Source organism: Melospiza melodia, unplaced genomic scaffold (genome assembly GCF_035770615.1).
Source record: "Melospiza melodia melodia isolate bMelMel2 unplaced genomic scaffold, bMelMel2.pri scaffold_151, whole genome shotgun sequence".
In the NCBI taxonomy this organism is placed as follows: domain Eukaryota; kingdom Metazoa; phylum Chordata; class Aves; order Passeriformes; family Passerellidae; genus Melospiza; species Melospiza melodia.
Genome location: NW_026948514.1, coordinates 237,762 through 253,355, shown reverse-complemented (window position 1 = coordinate 253,355; position 15,594 = coordinate 237,762). Strand labels below are relative to the sequence as shown.

Sequence of the window (15,594 nt, the reverse complement as noted above, 5' to 3'; positions counted from 1 at the left end):
CCTCCCCCGCCCCCTCCCCCCGCTCTCTCCCTTTCCCCTCCCCCCTCTCGCCGCCGCTCCGGGGCCGTTCCGGGACCGCTCCGGTGTCGCCGCCGCCGCCTCTGTCGCGACAGAGCCCCCGCCGGGAGGGGGGGGGGGGGGAGGGGGAGGGGCCGCTCGTGTCGCGATAGTCGCGGGGTGGGGGGGGGGAGGGGGAGGGGGAGGAAGGGGAGGAAGGAGCCGGGTGGGGGGTGGGGGAGGGGAGGCCGCACGTGACGCCGCTGTTTGGCCCCGTGACCGGAGCCGCCGGAGGGGGGGGGGAGGGGAAAAAAAAAAATAGAAAAAAAAAATAGAAAAAATAGGAAAAAAAAAAATAGAAAAAAAAAAAAACAACAACAACAAAAAAAAAAATTATCTCCCCCCCCCCCAAAAAAAAAAATTTTTACCCCGGACCCCCCACCCTTAATTTTTAAATATTTTTTTCTTTTTTTTAATTTTTAATTAATTCTTTTTTTTAATTATTTTGAATTTTTTTTTTTTTTCTCTCTCAATCTTCCTTTTAATTTTTTTTTTGGGGGGGTTTTTCCTTTTATTTTTAGTTTGCTTTGCTTTTTTTTTTTTTTTAATTTTTTTTTTAAGTTTTTTAAAAAATTTTTGGGGGGGGTTTTATTTTAATTTTTTTTGGGGGTTTATTTTAATTTGATTTTAATTTTTTGGGGGGTTTCTTTTAATTTGTCTTGGGGTTTATTTTAATTTTTTGGGGTTTATTTTAATCTTTTGGGGGTTATTTAATTTTTTTGGGGGGGGTTTATTTTAATCCTTCGGGGTTTATTTTAATTTTTTTGGGGGGTTTTTTTTAAATTTTTTTACCCCGGGGGTTAAATTGCGCCTCCCCCCCCCCCCGCCCCAACTATCGCGACACCCCCCCCAAATATCGCGACAGAGCTTCCCCCCCCCCCCCCCCCCCCGAATGGAGATGTTGGACTCGGCCGCTGGCTCCGCCCACAGGTGAGGGGGAGGGGAAAGGGGGGGAGGGGGGGACCCCAAAATTGGGGGAGGGGGGGGTCCTAAAATGGGGAGGGGGAGGGGAAAAGGGACCCCGAATTTGGGGGGGGAGGGGTCCCAAAAATTGGGGAGGGGGAGGGGGTCCTAAAATGGAGGGGGGGGGGATTTCCCAAAATTGGGGGAGGGGGAGGGGAAAAGGACCCCAAAAATTGGGGGGAGGGGTCCCAAAATTGGGGGGAGGGAAGCCGAAAATGGAGGGGGAGGGGGGAGCCAAAATTTGGGGGGAGGGGAAAGAGGGGACCCCAAAATTGGGGAGGGGGGGGGGTCCCGAAAATGGGGGGAGGGGACCCCAAAATTTGGGGGGGAGGGGTCCCAGAAACGGGGAAGTTGGGGGGGGGGGGGGGAGAAGGAGACCCCAAAATTTGGGGAGGGGTCCTGAAATTTGGGGGAGGGTCCCAAAATTTGGGGGAGGGGTCCCAAAAACTCGGGAGGGGTCCCAAAAATGGGGAAATTGAGGGGGGGGGTGAAGACCCCAAAAGTTTGGGGGGAGGGGTCCCAAAAAGGGGGGGAATTCAGGGGTTGGGGGAGACCCCAAAAATGTGGGGGGGGTCCCAAAATTTAGGGGAGGGGGTCCCAAAATTTGGGGGGGGGTCCCAAAAATGGGGGAAAGGGACCCCAAAAACTGGAGGGGTCCCCAAAATTTGGGGGGGAGGGGTCCCAAAAAGGGGGGAATTGAGGGGTGGGGGGAGACCCCCAAAAATTGGGTGGGGGGGGGAGGGTCCCAAAAATGGGGGGAAAACGGACCCCAAAAATGGGGGGAGGGGTCCCAAAATTTCGGGGGGGGGTCCCCAAAATTTGAGGGGGGGAGGGGTCCCAAAAAATTGGGGGGGTGTCCCAAAATATGGGGGAGGGGGGTCCCAAAAATGGGGGGGGGGGGGGTCCCAAAATTTGGGGGGGGTCCCGACTTTGTGTCCCCTCCCCCCCCCAGGCAGGAGAAGGTGCAGGAGGCCGAGGAGGGGGCGGAGCTGCGCGAGGGTGAGGGGGGACCCCCAAATTTGGGGCGAATTTTGGGGGGTTTGGGGGAAAAATCTGAAAATTTTGAAATTTTGGGAAATTTGAGGGAAATTTTGAAAGTTTGGGCGGGAAAATTCCTGAAATTTTGGGGGATTTTGGGAGGGAATTTCCTGAATTTTGGGGGGGAAATTCCTGAAATTTCCTGAAATTTTGGGGGGAGAAATGTTGAAATTTTGAGGCATTTTGGGGGGGAAAATTCCGGAAATTTTGGGGGAGAATTTCCTGAAATTTGCTGAAATTTGGGGGGGAGAAATTCCTGAAATTTTGGGGGATTTTTTTGGGAAAATTTTGAAATTTTGGGGGGGAAATTCCTGAAATTTTGGGGGGATTTTTTTGGGAAAATTTTGAAATTTTGGGGGGGAAATTCCTGCAATTTTGGGGGACTTTTTGGGGAAATTTGGAGAGATTTGGGGAAATTTTGGGGGGAAATTCCTGAAATGTTTGGGGAGAATTCCTGAAATTTTGGGGGATTTTGGGATTTGGGCGAAATTTTGGGGAAATTTTTAAATTTTGGGGGGAATTCCTGAAATTTTGGGGCTTTTTGGATTTTTGGATGTTTTCTCTCGCAGGTGAGGCCCTTCCAGGTGAGGAAATGTTTGGGATATTTTGGGATTTTTTGGAGATATTTTGGGATGTTTTGGGGATTATTTTGGGATAATTTTGGGGATATTTTTGGGGTAATTTTGGGGATATTTTGGGGACATTTTCAGGATATTTTTGGGGTGATTTTGGGACATTTTGGGGATATTTTTGGGCTAATTTTGAGGATATTTTGAGGCTGTTTTCATGATATTTTTGGGGTGGATTTTGGGACATTTTGGGGATATTTTGAGAATATTTTTGTGGTGATTTTCAGGATATTTTGGGGATATTTTCATTATATTTTTGGGGTGATTTTGAGGATATTTTGAGAACATTTTTGGGGTAATTTTGAGGATATTTTGAGGATATTTTTGGGGTGATTTTGAGGATATTTTGGGGATATTTTCAGAATACTTTTAGGGATATTTTGGGGGTATTTTCGGGATAATTTTGGGGGTATTTTTGGGCTAATTCTGAGGATATTTTCAGGATATTTTTGGGATAATTTTGGGGATATTTTGAGGGTATTTTCATGCTATTTTTGGGACATTTTGGGGACATTTTCAGGATATTTTTGGGTTATTTTGTGGATATTTTGGGGACGTTTTCAGGATATTTTTGGGGTAATTTCAGGATATTTTGGGGATATTTTCATTATATTTTTGGGGTGATTTTGAGGATATTTTGAGGATATTTTTGGGGTGATTTTGGGACATTTTGGGGATATTTTTGGGGTTATTTTGTGGATATTTTGGGGACATTTTCAGGATATTTTTGGGGTAATTTTCAGGATATTTTGGGGATATTTCGGGGATATTTTCATGATATTTTTGGGCTATTTTGGGGACATTTTCAGGATATTTCGGGGTGACTTTGGGACGTTTTGGGGACATTTTGGGGCTGATTTTGGCCATTTCTCCCCCCCAGGTGAGGCCCCTCCAGGTGAGGGCGCCGTGGCCGTGCCCGGTCCCCCCGCGGGGTTTCCCGAGGGGGGGCTGCAGGGGCTGCAGGGGCTCCAGTGCCACTTCCGGAGCGACGCCACGGCGGCCAGGTGAGCGCGGGGGCACCTGGGGCACACCTGGGCACACCTGGGCACACCTGGGGGCACCTAGAGGGGGGAAAATGGGAAAATCTGGCAAAACTGGGAGAAAATTGGTGAAAATTTGGGGGTTTGGGGACACCTGGGCACACCTGGGGGCAGATATAACACACCTGGGCACACCTGGGCACACCTGGGCACACCTAGAGGGGAAAAAATGGGAAAACCCCGCAAAAAACAGGAGAAAATCGGTGGAAATTTGGGGTTTTGGGGACACCTGGGCACACCTGGGGACACCTGGGCACACCTGGGGGCAGATATAACACACCTGGGCACACCTGGGCACACCTGGGGGCACCTGGAGGGGGGAAAATGGGAAAACCTGGCAAAAATTGGAGAAAATTGGTGAAAATTTGGGGGTTTGGGGACACCTGGGCACACCTGGGGGCAGATATAACACACCTGGGCACACCTGGGCACACCTAGAGGGGGGGGGAAATGGGAAAACGCTGCAAAAATTGGCAGAAAATCGGTGGAAATTTTGGTTTTTGGGCACACCTGGGCACACCTGAGGGGCAGAGACACCGCCATGCCCCACCCTGGGGAGTCTCCAGGTGTGCCCAGGTGGGCTTTGGGGTGCCCGGGTGCCCCCAGGCGCTCTCAGGTGTGCCCAGGTGTGCCCTGGGAGGGGGGTTCAGGTGTGCCCAGGTGTACCCGGGTGTGCCCAGGGTGTGTTTAGGAGTGCCCAGGTGTGTTTGGGTGTACCCAGGTGTACTTTAGGTGTGCCCAGGTGTGCCCAGGTGACCCTGCCCCCCCGTGCCCAGGTGACGTACCGCGTGGTTCAGGTGTATTTGGGTGTGCCCAGGTGTATTTGGGGGGTGCCCAGGTGTGCCCAGGTGTGCCCAGGTGACCCTGTCCCCCTGTGCCAGGTGACGTACCCGCGTGGTTCAGGTGTATTTGGGTGTGCCCAGGTGTGCCCAGGTGTATTTGGGTGTACCCAGGTGTGCCCAGGTGTACATTGGGGTGCCCAGGTGTGCCCAGGTGACCCTGTCCCCCCCGTGCCCAGGTGCCGTACCGCGTTGGTCCAGGTGTATTTGGGTGTGCCCAGGTGTATTTGGGGGTGCCCAGGTGTGCCCAGGTGTACATTGGGGTGCCCAGGTGTGCCCAGGTGTGCCAGGTGACCCTGTCCCCCCGTGCCCAGGTGACGTACCGCGTGGTCCAGGTGTATTTGGGTGTGCCCAGGTGTATTTGGGGGTGCCCAGGTGTGCCCAGGTGTGCCCAGGTGACCCTGTCCCCCCGTGCCCAGGTGACGTACCGCGTGGTCCAGGTGTATTTGGGTGTGCCCAGGTGTATTTGGGTGTACCCAGGTGTGCCCAGGTGTATTTGGGTGTACCCAGGTGTGCCCAGGTGACCCTGTCCCCCCGTGCCCAGGTGCCGTACCGCGTGGTCCAGGTGTATTTGGGTGTGCCCAGGTGTACATTGGGGTACCCAGGTGTGCCCAGGTGACCCTGTCCCCCCGTGCCCAGGTGACGTACCGCGTGGTCCAGGTGACCGAGGCTGCCCTGGACGGCCCCGAGGGCGCGGCCGTCAGCGTGGTGAGCGCCTTTGGCCCCGGGGGGCACCGCAGGTGAGAGCGGGCACACCTGGGGTGGGGCTCAGGTGGGGTTTGGGGGCACCTGGGGTGGGTTTGGGGGGCTCAGGTGAGATGGGGACACACCTGGGGTGGGTTTGGGGGGTTTGGGGACCCCCAGGTGAGAGCGGGGACACACCTGGGGGGGTTTGGGGGGCACCTGGGGTGGGGTTTGGGGGGGCCCAGGTGAGATGGGGACACACCTGGGGGGGTTTGGGGGGTCACCAGGTGGGGTTTGGGGGCACCTGGGGGGGGTTTGGGGGGCTCAGGTGAGATGGGGACACACCTGGGGTGGGTTTTGGGGTGCACCAGGTGAGGTTTGGGTGAGCGCCTTCGGCCCGGGGGCACCGCAGGTGAGGGGGGACACACCTGGGACAGGTTTGGGGGGCACCTGGGGTGGGTTTGGGGGGGGCTCCAGGTGAGATGGGGACACACCTGGGGGGGGTTGGGGGAGTTCAGGTGAGCCCTGACACACCTGGGGTGGGTTTGGGGTGGGTTTTGGGGACCCCCAGGTGAGATGGGGACACGACCTGGGGGGGGTTTGGGGGCACCTGGGGTGGGTTTGGGTGAGCGCCTTCGGCCCCGGGGGCACCGCAGGTGAGGGGGGACACACCTGGGGGGGGGCTCAGGTGGGGTTTGGGGGCATCTGGGGGGGTTTGGGGGGGCCCAGGTGAGATGGGGGACACACCTGGGGTGGGTTTGGGGGGGCACCAGGTGGGGTTTGGGTGAGCGCCTTCGGCCCGGGGGCACCGCAGGTGAGATGGGGACACACCTGGGGGGGTTTGGGGGAGTTCAGGTGAGCCCTGACACACCTGGGGTGGGTTTGGGGTGGGTTTGGGGACCCCCAGGTGAGATGGGGACACACCTGGGGGTGTTTGGGGGCTCAGGTGAGGTTTGGGTGAGCGCCTTCGGCCCGGGGGCACTGCAGGTGAGGGGGGACACACCTGGGACAGGTTTGGGGGGGCACCTGGGGTGGGTTTGGGGGGGGCTCAGGTGAGATGGGGACACACCTGGGGGGGGTTTGGGGGAGTTCAGGTGAGCCCTGACACACCTGGGGGGGTTTGGGGACCCCCAGGTGAGATGGGGACACACCTGGGGGGGTTTGGGGACCTCAGGTGGGGTTTGGGGGAATCCAGGTGAGCCCTGACACACCTGGGGGGGGTTTGGGGGGCTCAGGTGTGCGGGGAAGGACCCAGGTGAGATTTGGGGGGGCTCAGGTGAGGGGGGACACACCTGGGGTGGGTTTGGGGGCACCTGGGGGGGTTTGGGGGGGGCCCAGGTGAGATGGGGACACACCTGGGGGGGTTTGGGGGGCTCAGGTGGGGGTTTGGGGACCCCCCAGGTGAGCCCTGACACACCTGGGACAGGGCTGGGGGGCTCAGGTGTGCGGGGAAGGACCCAGGTGAGATTTGGGGGGGCTCAGGTGAGATGGGGACACACCTGGGGTGGGTTTGGGGGGATCAGGTGGGGTTTGGGGGATCCAGGTGAGCGGGGACACACCTGGGACAGGTTTGGGGGCACCTGGGTGGGTTTGGGGGGCTCAGGTGGGGTTTGGGGACCCCCCAGGTGAGATGGGGACACACCTGGGGTGGGTTTGGGGGGGCCCAGGTGAGCCCTGACACACCTGGGGAGGTTTGGTGGGCTCAGGTGAGCGGGGACACACCTGGGGGGGTTTTGGGGGGGCTCAGGTGGGGTTTGGGGACCCCCCAGGTGAGATGGGGACACACCTGGGGTGGGTTTGGGGTGGGTTTGGGGGGCTCAGGTGAGCCCTGACACACCTGGGGGGGTTTGGGGGGCTCAGGTGAGATGGGGACACACCTGGGACAGGTTTGGGGGGCTCAGGTGGGGGTTTGGGGACCCCCCCAGGTGAGCCCTGACACACCTGGGGTGGGTTTGGGGGGCTCAGGTGGGGTTTGGGGGGCTCAGGTGAGATGGGGACACACCTGGGGTGGGTTTGGGGGTCTCAGGTGGGTTCCAGGTGGGTTTGGGGGGCTCAGGTGGGTTCCACCTGGGGTCTCAGGTGTGTTTTGTGGGTTTTGGGGTTCTCAGGTGGGATCTCAGGTGGGACCTCAGGTGGGTTTGGGTATCTCAGGTGGCTCCAGGTGGGTTTGGAGATCCAGGTTGGATCTTAGATGGGTTTGGGTGGTTCCAGGTGGTTCCTCAGGTGGGTGTGGGTATCTCAGGTGGGATCTCAGGTGGCATTTTTGCTACCTCAGGTGGTTCCAGGTGGGATCTCAGGTGGGTTTTGGGTATCTCAGGTGGGTTCCAGGTGGGTTTGGGTTCCTCCGGTGCTTCCCCAGGTGGGTTTGGGTATCTCAGGTGGATTTTGGGTTCCTCAGGTGGGTTCCAGGTGGATTTTGGGTTCCTCAGGTGGGTTCCAGGTGCTTCCCCAGGTGGGTTTGGGTTTCTCAGGTGCTTCCCCAGGTGGTTCCTCAGGTGGGTTTGGGTTCCCCAGGTGGGTTTTGGATTCCCCAGGTGGGTTCCAGGTGGTATCTCAGGTGGGTTCCCGGTGCATTTTGGGTTCCCCAGGTGGGTTTGGGTTCCCCAGGTGGGTTTGGGTATCTCAGGTGGGTTCCAGGTGGGATCTCAGGTGGGTTTGGGTTCCCAGGTGGGTTCCAGGTGGTTCCCCAGGTGGGATCTCAGGTGGGTTCCCGGTGGGTTTGGGTTCCAGGTGGGTTCCTGGTGGATGTTGGGTTCCTCAGGTGGGTTTGGGTTCCCCAGGTGGGATCTCAGGTGGGTTTGGGGATCTCAGGTGGGATCTCAGGTGGTTCCTCAGGTGGGTTTGGGTTCCAGGTGGGTTTGGGTATCTCAGGTGGGTTCCAGGTGGGATCTCAGGTGGGATCTCAGGTGGTTCCTCAGGTGGGTTTGGGTTCCCTGGGTGGGTTTGGGTTCCCTGGGTGGGTTTGGGTTCCAGGTGGTTTGGTATCTCAGGTGGGTTCCAGGTGGTTCCCAGGTGGGTTCCAGGTGGGATCTCAGGTGGGTTTGGGTTCCAGGTGGGTTTGGGTTCCTCAGGTGGGTTCCAGGTGGGATCTCAGGTGGGTTTGGGTATCTCAGGTGGGATCTCAGGTGGGTTTGGGTATCTCAGGTGGGTTCCAGGTGGGATCTCAGGTGGGTTTGGGTTCCTCAGGTGGGTTCCAGGTGGGATCTCAGGTGGGTTTGGGTTCCAGGTTGTATCTCAGGTGGGTTCCAGGTGGGCTCTCAGGTGGGATCTCAGGTGGGTTCCAGGTGGGTTTGGGTTCCCCAGGTGGGATCTCAGGTGGGTTTGGGGATCTCAGGTGGGTTTGGGTTCCCCAGGTTGTATCTCAGGTGGGTTCCAGGTGGGATCTCAGGTGGGTTTGGGTTCCAGGTGGGTTTGGGTATCTCAGGTGGGTTCCAGGTGGGATCTCAGGTGGGTTTGGGTTCCTCAGGTGGGATCTCAGGTGGGATCTCAGGTGGGTTTGGGTTCCCCAGGTGGGTTTGGGTTCCTCAGGTGGGTTTGGTTCCTCAGGTGGTTCCTCAGGTGGGATCTCAGGTGGGTTTGGGTTCCCAGGTTGTATCTCAGGTGGGTTCCAGGTGGTTCCCCAGGTGGGATCTCAGGTGGGTTTGGGTTCCAGGTTGTATCTCAGGTGGGTTCCAGGTGGGATCTCAGGTGGGTTTGGGGATCTCAGGTGGGTTCCAGGTGGGTTTGGGTTCCCCAGGTGGGTTTGGGTTCCTCAGGTGGGTTCCAGGTGGGATCTCAGGTGGGATCTCAGGTGGGTTCCAGGTGGGATCTCAGGTGGGTTCCAGGTGGGCTCTCCCGCCCGGCCCCGCCCCCTCCCCCCTAACCCCGCCCCTCCCCCCCCAGGTGCTGCAGGGCCCCTTCAGCAACGGCGGCGCCGGGGGCGGGGCCAGCCCGGGCAGCGAGGGCGGGGCCGAGAGGCTGCCCTGGGGGGGGGAGGGCACCCCTGCTGCAGCCCGACGGCAGCCTGGCACCGGCCACAGGTAACGGCGGGGCACACCTGGGCACACCTGGGCGGGCACACCTGCCTGGGCGGGGCACGGGAAACGGGGCGAAACGGCGAAAACCGGGGGGAAATCGGTGAAAATTTGGGGGTTTTGGGGGCACCTGGGCACACCTGGGCACACCTGGGCACACCTGGGCAGGCACACCTGGGGGCACCTGGGGGCACAAAAAATGGGGGGAAACGGCGAAAATGGGGTGGAAATGATGGGAATTTGAGGTGTTTGGAGGGGAAATTGGGGATTTGGGCACAGCTGGGCACACCTGGATGGGCAAATTCCACACCTGGGCACACCTGGGGGCACCTGGGCACACCTGGATGGGCAAATTCCACACCTGGGCACACCTGGATGGGAGGAAAGCACACCTGGGCACACCTGGGGCGCACTTGGGCATGGGCACATCACACCTGGGCACACCTGGGAGGCACCTGGGGGGTACTGGGCACACGCAGGGGGCACTCGTGCGACACCTGGGCACACCTGGGGTTGGGAATGTCACCCCCGGGCACCTTTGGGCACACCTGGGGCACACCTGGGAGGCACAAACCCCACACCTGGGCACACCTGGGGCACACCTGGGGGCACCTGGGCACACCTGGGCGGCACAAACCCCACACCTGGCACACCTGGGGGCACCTGGGTGGCACAAACCCCACACCTGGGCACACCTGGGCACACCTGGGGCGGGTTCCTCTGCCCCGGAGGTGCCCCCAGGTGTGCCCCAAGGTCCATAGGTGTGGGGTTTGTGCCACCCAGGTGCGCCCAGGTGTGCCCAGGTGTGCCCAGGTGTGGGGTTTGTGCCACCCAGGTGCGCCCAGGTGCGCCCAGGTGTGCCCAGGTGTGGGGTTTGTGCCACCCAGGTGTGCCCAGGTGCGCCCAGGTGTGCCAGCTGTGCCAGCTGTGCCCGCCGTCTCACCTGTCCCCTCCCCCAGGGCAGTTCTATGTGATGATGTCACCCCCGGACGTGCTGCAGGCGGGGGGCGGGGCCACGCGAGGCCACGCCCCCCACGGCCACGCCCCCCACGGCCCCGGCCACGCCTACTCGCCGTGAGTGACAGCCGGGGGGGGGGGGGCGGGAATGGGGAAAATTGGGGGGAAATCGGGGAAATTTGGGGGGGTTTGGAGGGAAAACTGGGGGTTTGGGCACACCTGGGCACAGCTGGGCACACCTGGGCACACCTGGGCACACCCCTGGGAGGGGATCAATGGGAAAAACAGGGTGAAACTGGGGGTGAAAAATGGGGATTTTGGGGGGATTTGGGGTTACCTGGGCACACCTGGGCACACCTGGGGGCACAAAAATGGCGAAAATTGGGTGGAAATTGGTGGAAACTTGGGGTTTTTGAAGGGAAAATTGGGGGTTTGGGCACACCTGGGCACACCTGGGGTGGCATTCCTCACCTGGGCACACACCTGGGTGTACTAGGGGGCACCTGGGCACACCTGGGGTGGGATTCCCTCATCTGGGGGCATTGGGGACACACCTGGGCACACCTGGGACACACCTGGGCACACCTGGGCACACCTGGGACACACCTGGGACACACCTGGGCGCACCTGGGACACACCTGGGACACACCTGGGGGACATTTGGGGTTACCTGGGCACACCTGAGGGCGCCTGGGCACATCTGGGGGATACCTGGGCACACCTGGGGGGCTTTCATGGAGCCACCTGTGCCCACCTGTGCCCACCTGTGCCCGCAGGAAGCCGGAGGGGCCGCGGGTGCCGCGGGACGAGCGACGGCGGGCGCAGCACAACGAGGGTGAGGGGGCACCGGGGGGACCCCAAACTCCCCAATTTCCCCCATTTCCCCCCAATTTCCCCAATTTCCCCCCCAATTTCCCATTTTCCCCCATTTTTTCCTATTTCCTTGACATTTTTTCCATTTTCCCCCCAATTTCCCCCATTTTTTCCCACCATTTTCCCCCAATTTCCCCCATTTTTTCAGAATTTTCCCCCATTTCCCCCCAATTTCCCCCCCATTTTTTCCTATTTCCTTCATTTTTTCCCATTTTCCCCCAATTTCCCCCATTTTTTCCCCCAATTTCCCCCATTTTCCCCATTTCCCCCCAATTTTCCCCCCATTTTTTTCCTAATTTCCTTCATTTTTTCCCATTTTCCTCCCCAATTTCCCCCACTTTTTCCCATTTTTTTCCCAATTTTCCCCATTTCCCCCCATTTTCCCCAATTTCTCCCCATTTTCCCCCATTTTTCGGTCGTTTCTCACCCGATTTCACCCAATTTTTAAATTTTTCCTCATTTTCTCCAATTTCCCCAATTTCCCCCACGTTTACCCGTTTCTTGGCCATTTTTGCTCAACTTTTTCGCTCTTTTTTGTCCACTTTCCCCTCATTTTTCCCCATTTCTCGGCCGTTTCTCACCCAATTTTCACCCAATTTTTTTCCCCATTTTCCCCAATTTCCCCCAATTTCCCCCATTTCTTGGCCGTTTCTCACCCCGATTTTCACCCAATTTTTTTTTTATTTTTCCCCATTTTTCCCATTTTCCTCCAATTTCCCCCCAATTTCTCCAATTTCCCCCATTTCTCGGCCATTTCTCACCCGATTTTCACCAGTTTTTTAATTTTTCCCCATTTTTCCCATTTTCCCCCATTTTCCCCCCAATTTCCCCCATTTCCCCCCCCCAATTTCCCCCATTTCTCAGCCGTTTCTCACCCAATTTTCACCCAATTTTTTTTTTTAATTTTTCCCCATTTTTTCCCCATTTTCTCCTTCCCCCCCCCCCTCTTTTTTCCCCATTTTTCCCCCAATTTCCCCCAAATTTCCCCCATTTCTCGGCCATTTCTCATCCGATTTTCACCCCAATTTTTTTCAATTTTTCCCCATTTTTTCCCCGTTTTTTCCCCGTTTTTCCCGATTTCCCCGTTTTTCGCCCCAAACCCGCAGTGGAGCGGCGGCGCCGGGACAAGATCAACAATTGGATCGTGCAGCTCTCCAAGATCATCCCCGACTGCGGCGCCGACGGCGGCAAATCCGGCGCGGTGAGCGGGAATTGGGGCAAATTCCGCTGGTTTGGGGAAAATCGGGGAAATCTGGGGAAAAATTGGGGATTTTCGGGGAATTTTTTGGGAAAAGTGGGGATTTGGGGGGAAATAGGGGAGATCTGGGGAAAAATTTGGGAATTTTGGGGGGAAATTTGGGGGAAAATAGGGGAGATTTGGGGAACAATTGGGAATTTTGGGGAAATTGGGGAATTTTGGGGGGGAAATTTGGGGGAATTTGGGGAAAGTTTGGAATTTTGGGAGATTTGGGGAAAATTTGGGGATTTTGGGGGGAATTTGTGGGGGATTTGGGGGAAAATTTGGGAATTTTGGGGGGAGCTGGGGGAAATTCAGGAATTTTGGGGGCAATTCGGGGGGATTTGGGGAAAATTTGGGAATTTAGGGGGATTTGGGGGGGAAATTTGGAGGGATTTGGGGGAAAAATAGGGGAGATTTGGGGAGAATGTGGGGAATTTGGGGGGAATTTGGGGCGATTTGGGATTTTGAGAGCAAACTTGGGCTTTTGAGGGGATATGAGATGAAAATTGGGGGATTTTTTGGGACGTTTGGGGGAAATTTGGGATTTTGGGGGGTTTGAGGTGGAGATTTGGGGATTTTGGGGATTTCAGGGGAATTTGGGGATATTGGGGGAGTTTTGGGATTTGGGGAAATCTCGGCCATTTGGGGGGAATTCAGGGGATTTTGGGGGAAATTTGGGAGCTCACGGGAATTTTGGGGGGTTCCAGGCGGATTTTGGTGGTCCCAGTTTAATTTTGGGCGATCCCAGGTCGATTTTTGAGGGGTCCCACGTTAATTTTGTGGGTCCCAGGATAACTTTGGGTAACCCGGGATAATTTTGGGGGGGGGTCTCAGGTGAATTTTGGGGGTCCCGAGTTTAATTTGGGTCGGGGTCTCAGATGAATTTTGGGGGTCTCAGGTGGATTTTGGGCGATCCCAGGTCGATTTTTGAGAGGTCCCACGTTAATTTTATGGGTCCCAGGATAACTTTGGGTAACCGGGATAATTTTGGGGGGGTTTCAGGTGAATTTTGGGGGTCCCGAGTTTAATTTGGGTCGGGGTCTCAGATGAATTTTGGGGGGTCTCAGGTGGATTTTGGGCGATCCCAGGTCGATTTTTGAGGGGTCCCACGTTAATTTTATGGGTCCCAGGATAACTTTGGGTAACCCGGGATAATTTTGGGGGGGGTCTCAGGTGAATTTTGGGGGTCCCGAGTTTAATTTGGGTCGGGGGTCGCGCAGAGCAAGGGCGGGATCCTGTCCAAGGCCTGCGATTACGTGCGGGAGCTGCGCCAGAGCAACCAACGCCTGCAGGAAACCTTCAAAGAGGCCGAGCGCCTGCAGATGGACAACGACCTATTGCGACAGCAGGTGCGCCCGGCCTGTCGCGACATGGCCCCGCCCCGAAAAGCCCCGAAATCGCCCCAAAAATCGCCGCCAAAATCGCCCCAAAATCGCCGCGAAAATCGGCCCGGAAATGGCGGCGGGAGCGGCATCAATGGGGAGGCCACGCCCATTGTGGGCGGGGCTTTGTCCTTATATGGGTGTGGGCACGCCCCTGCTGAGCGCGGGGTTCCCGCGGGGGTTCATTGATAAAAAATGGGGAGGGGGGGTCATTGATAAAAATGGGGAGGGGATTTGGGGGGGAATTTTGGGGAAAATTTGGAATTCGGGGGAATTTGGGGATTTTGAGGGGGAAATGGGGGAGTTTGGGGGATTTTTGGGGAAAATTTGAGGGATTTCAGAGGGGAATTTGGGGATTTTTGGGGGAGAATTTTGGGGATTTGGAGCGGAAAATTTGGAATTTTTTGGGGGGGTGGAAAATTTGGGGGAATTCTGCGGGTTTGGGAATTTGGGATTTTGAAGGGAATTTTGGGAATTTTGATAGTAAAGTTGGAAATTTGGGGGGAATTTGGGGATTTTGTGGGGTTATAATGGGAAAATTGTGGGGAAAAAAAGGGAATTTGGGCTGAAAATCGTGGGAAAAAAGGTGCTAAAAATGGGAATTTTGGGTTAAAACCATGGGGAAAAAAGGGGGAAATTTTGGGGAAAAAATGGGATTTGGGGAATTTGGTGTCGGGGGTGCCCAGAACTGTGAATTTTGGGTGGTTTTGGGCAGCTGGAGGAGCTGAAGAGCGAGAGCGCCGCGCTGGGGTGAAAAATTTGGGGTGAAAATTTTGGAAAATTGGGAGGGGGAAAAGGGAATTTGGGGTGAAAATTGTGGGGAAAAAATGTGCTAAGAAGAGGGAAATTGTGGGGAAAAAATGGGAATTTTGGGCTGAAAATCACAGGAAAAAAGGGGCTAAAAAGGGGGAACTTGGGGGGAAAAATGGGAATTTTGGATTAAAATAATGGGAAAAAAAAAGGGGCTAAAAAGGGGGAAATTTTGGGAGAAAAAAGAGGATTTGGGGAATTTCGTGTCGGGGGTGCCCAGATCCCGAATTTTGGGGTGAAAATTTTGGGGTGAAAAGTTTGGAAAATTGGAAGGGGAAAAAGGGGATTTTGGGCTGAAAATTGCGGGGAAAAAAGGGGCTAAAAAAGGGAATTTTAGGGGGAAAAATGTGAATTTTGGGTTAAAACCATGGGGAAAAAAGGGGGAAATTTTGGGGAAAAAACGGGGTTTGGGGGATTCGGTGTCGGGGGTGCCCGGAGCTGTGAATTTTGGGTGAATTTTGGGTGAATTTCGGGTGTTTTTGGGCAGCTGGAGGAGCTGAAGAGCGAGAACGCGGCGCTGGGGGCGCAGCTGCGGCAGCGGGGCCTGGACGGGACCCCCGAGGCGACCCGCCGTGACCCCGCCCCTCCCCCACCCCCGGCCCCTCCCCCACCCCCGGCCCCTCCCCCGCCCCCCCCCCCGGTTTGTAATTACCCTGATTGTAATTAATTCCTCCCTTCGTTCGTTAATTGGTTCCTTCATTGCGGGCAGTTGGGAGCGGCCGAGGGAGGGGGAAAGAACCAAAAAAATGGGGAAAAAAGAGAAAAAATTAAAGAAAAAATAAAAATTGGGGGGTTTTGGGTGTTTTGGAGGGGAGGAAAAACGAAAAGGAGAAAAGGGGAAAAAAAAAAAAAAGAAAAAAAGAAAAAAAATCCAACCAAGAACAAAAAAAAAAAAAAAAAAAAAAAAAAAAAAAAAAAAAAAAAAAAAAAAGGGGGAAGGGGGGAAAAAAGGAGAAATCTCCGAAATTTGGGGAGATTTTGGGAGGGGACAAAGGAAAAACAAAAAAATGGGGGGAAATGGAGAAAATCTCCGAAATTTGGGGGGATTTTGGGTTGTTTGGGGAGGGGA

The 15,594-nt window shown here is 56.0% G+C and overlaps 1 protein-coding gene and 1 long non-coding RNA gene across 2 annotated transcripts in view; both read left to right on the top strand.

Annotated features, from left to right (window-relative positions):
• The first annotated feature begins 944 nt into the window (after nucleotides 1-944).
• Nucleotides 945-3,689, top strand: LOC134433255 (uncharacterized). The gene is made up of 3 exons (XR_010031513.1): nucleotides 945-987; nucleotides 1,973-2,019; nucleotides 3,568-3,689. It is a non-coding gene; the product is annotated as an uncharacterized LOC134433255 (long non-coding RNA).
• A 579-nt stretch (nucleotides 3,690-4,268) lies between these two features.
• The window catches only part of TMEM147 (transmembrane protein 147), a 16,652-nt gene continuing 5,326 nt past the window's right edge, over nucleotides 4,269-15,594 (top strand). Inside the window, 13 exon segments of the mRNA XM_063182122.1 lie at nucleotides 4,269-4,303; nucleotides 4,470-4,524; nucleotides 4,746-4,750; nucleotides 4,838-4,901; nucleotides 4,986-5,006; nucleotides 5,111-5,131; nucleotides 5,206-5,306; nucleotides 6,040-6,064; nucleotides 9,133-9,269; nucleotides 10,997-11,055; nucleotides 12,200-12,294; nucleotides 13,554-13,682; nucleotides 15,013-15,123. Coding sequence (XP_063038192.1) covers nucleotides 4,269-4,303; nucleotides 4,470-4,524; nucleotides 4,746-4,750; nucleotides 4,838-4,901; nucleotides 4,986-5,006; nucleotides 5,111-5,131; nucleotides 5,206-5,306; nucleotides 6,040-6,064; nucleotides 9,133-9,269; nucleotides 10,997-11,055; nucleotides 12,200-12,294; nucleotides 13,554-13,682; nucleotides 15,013-15,123 — 858 coding nt within the window.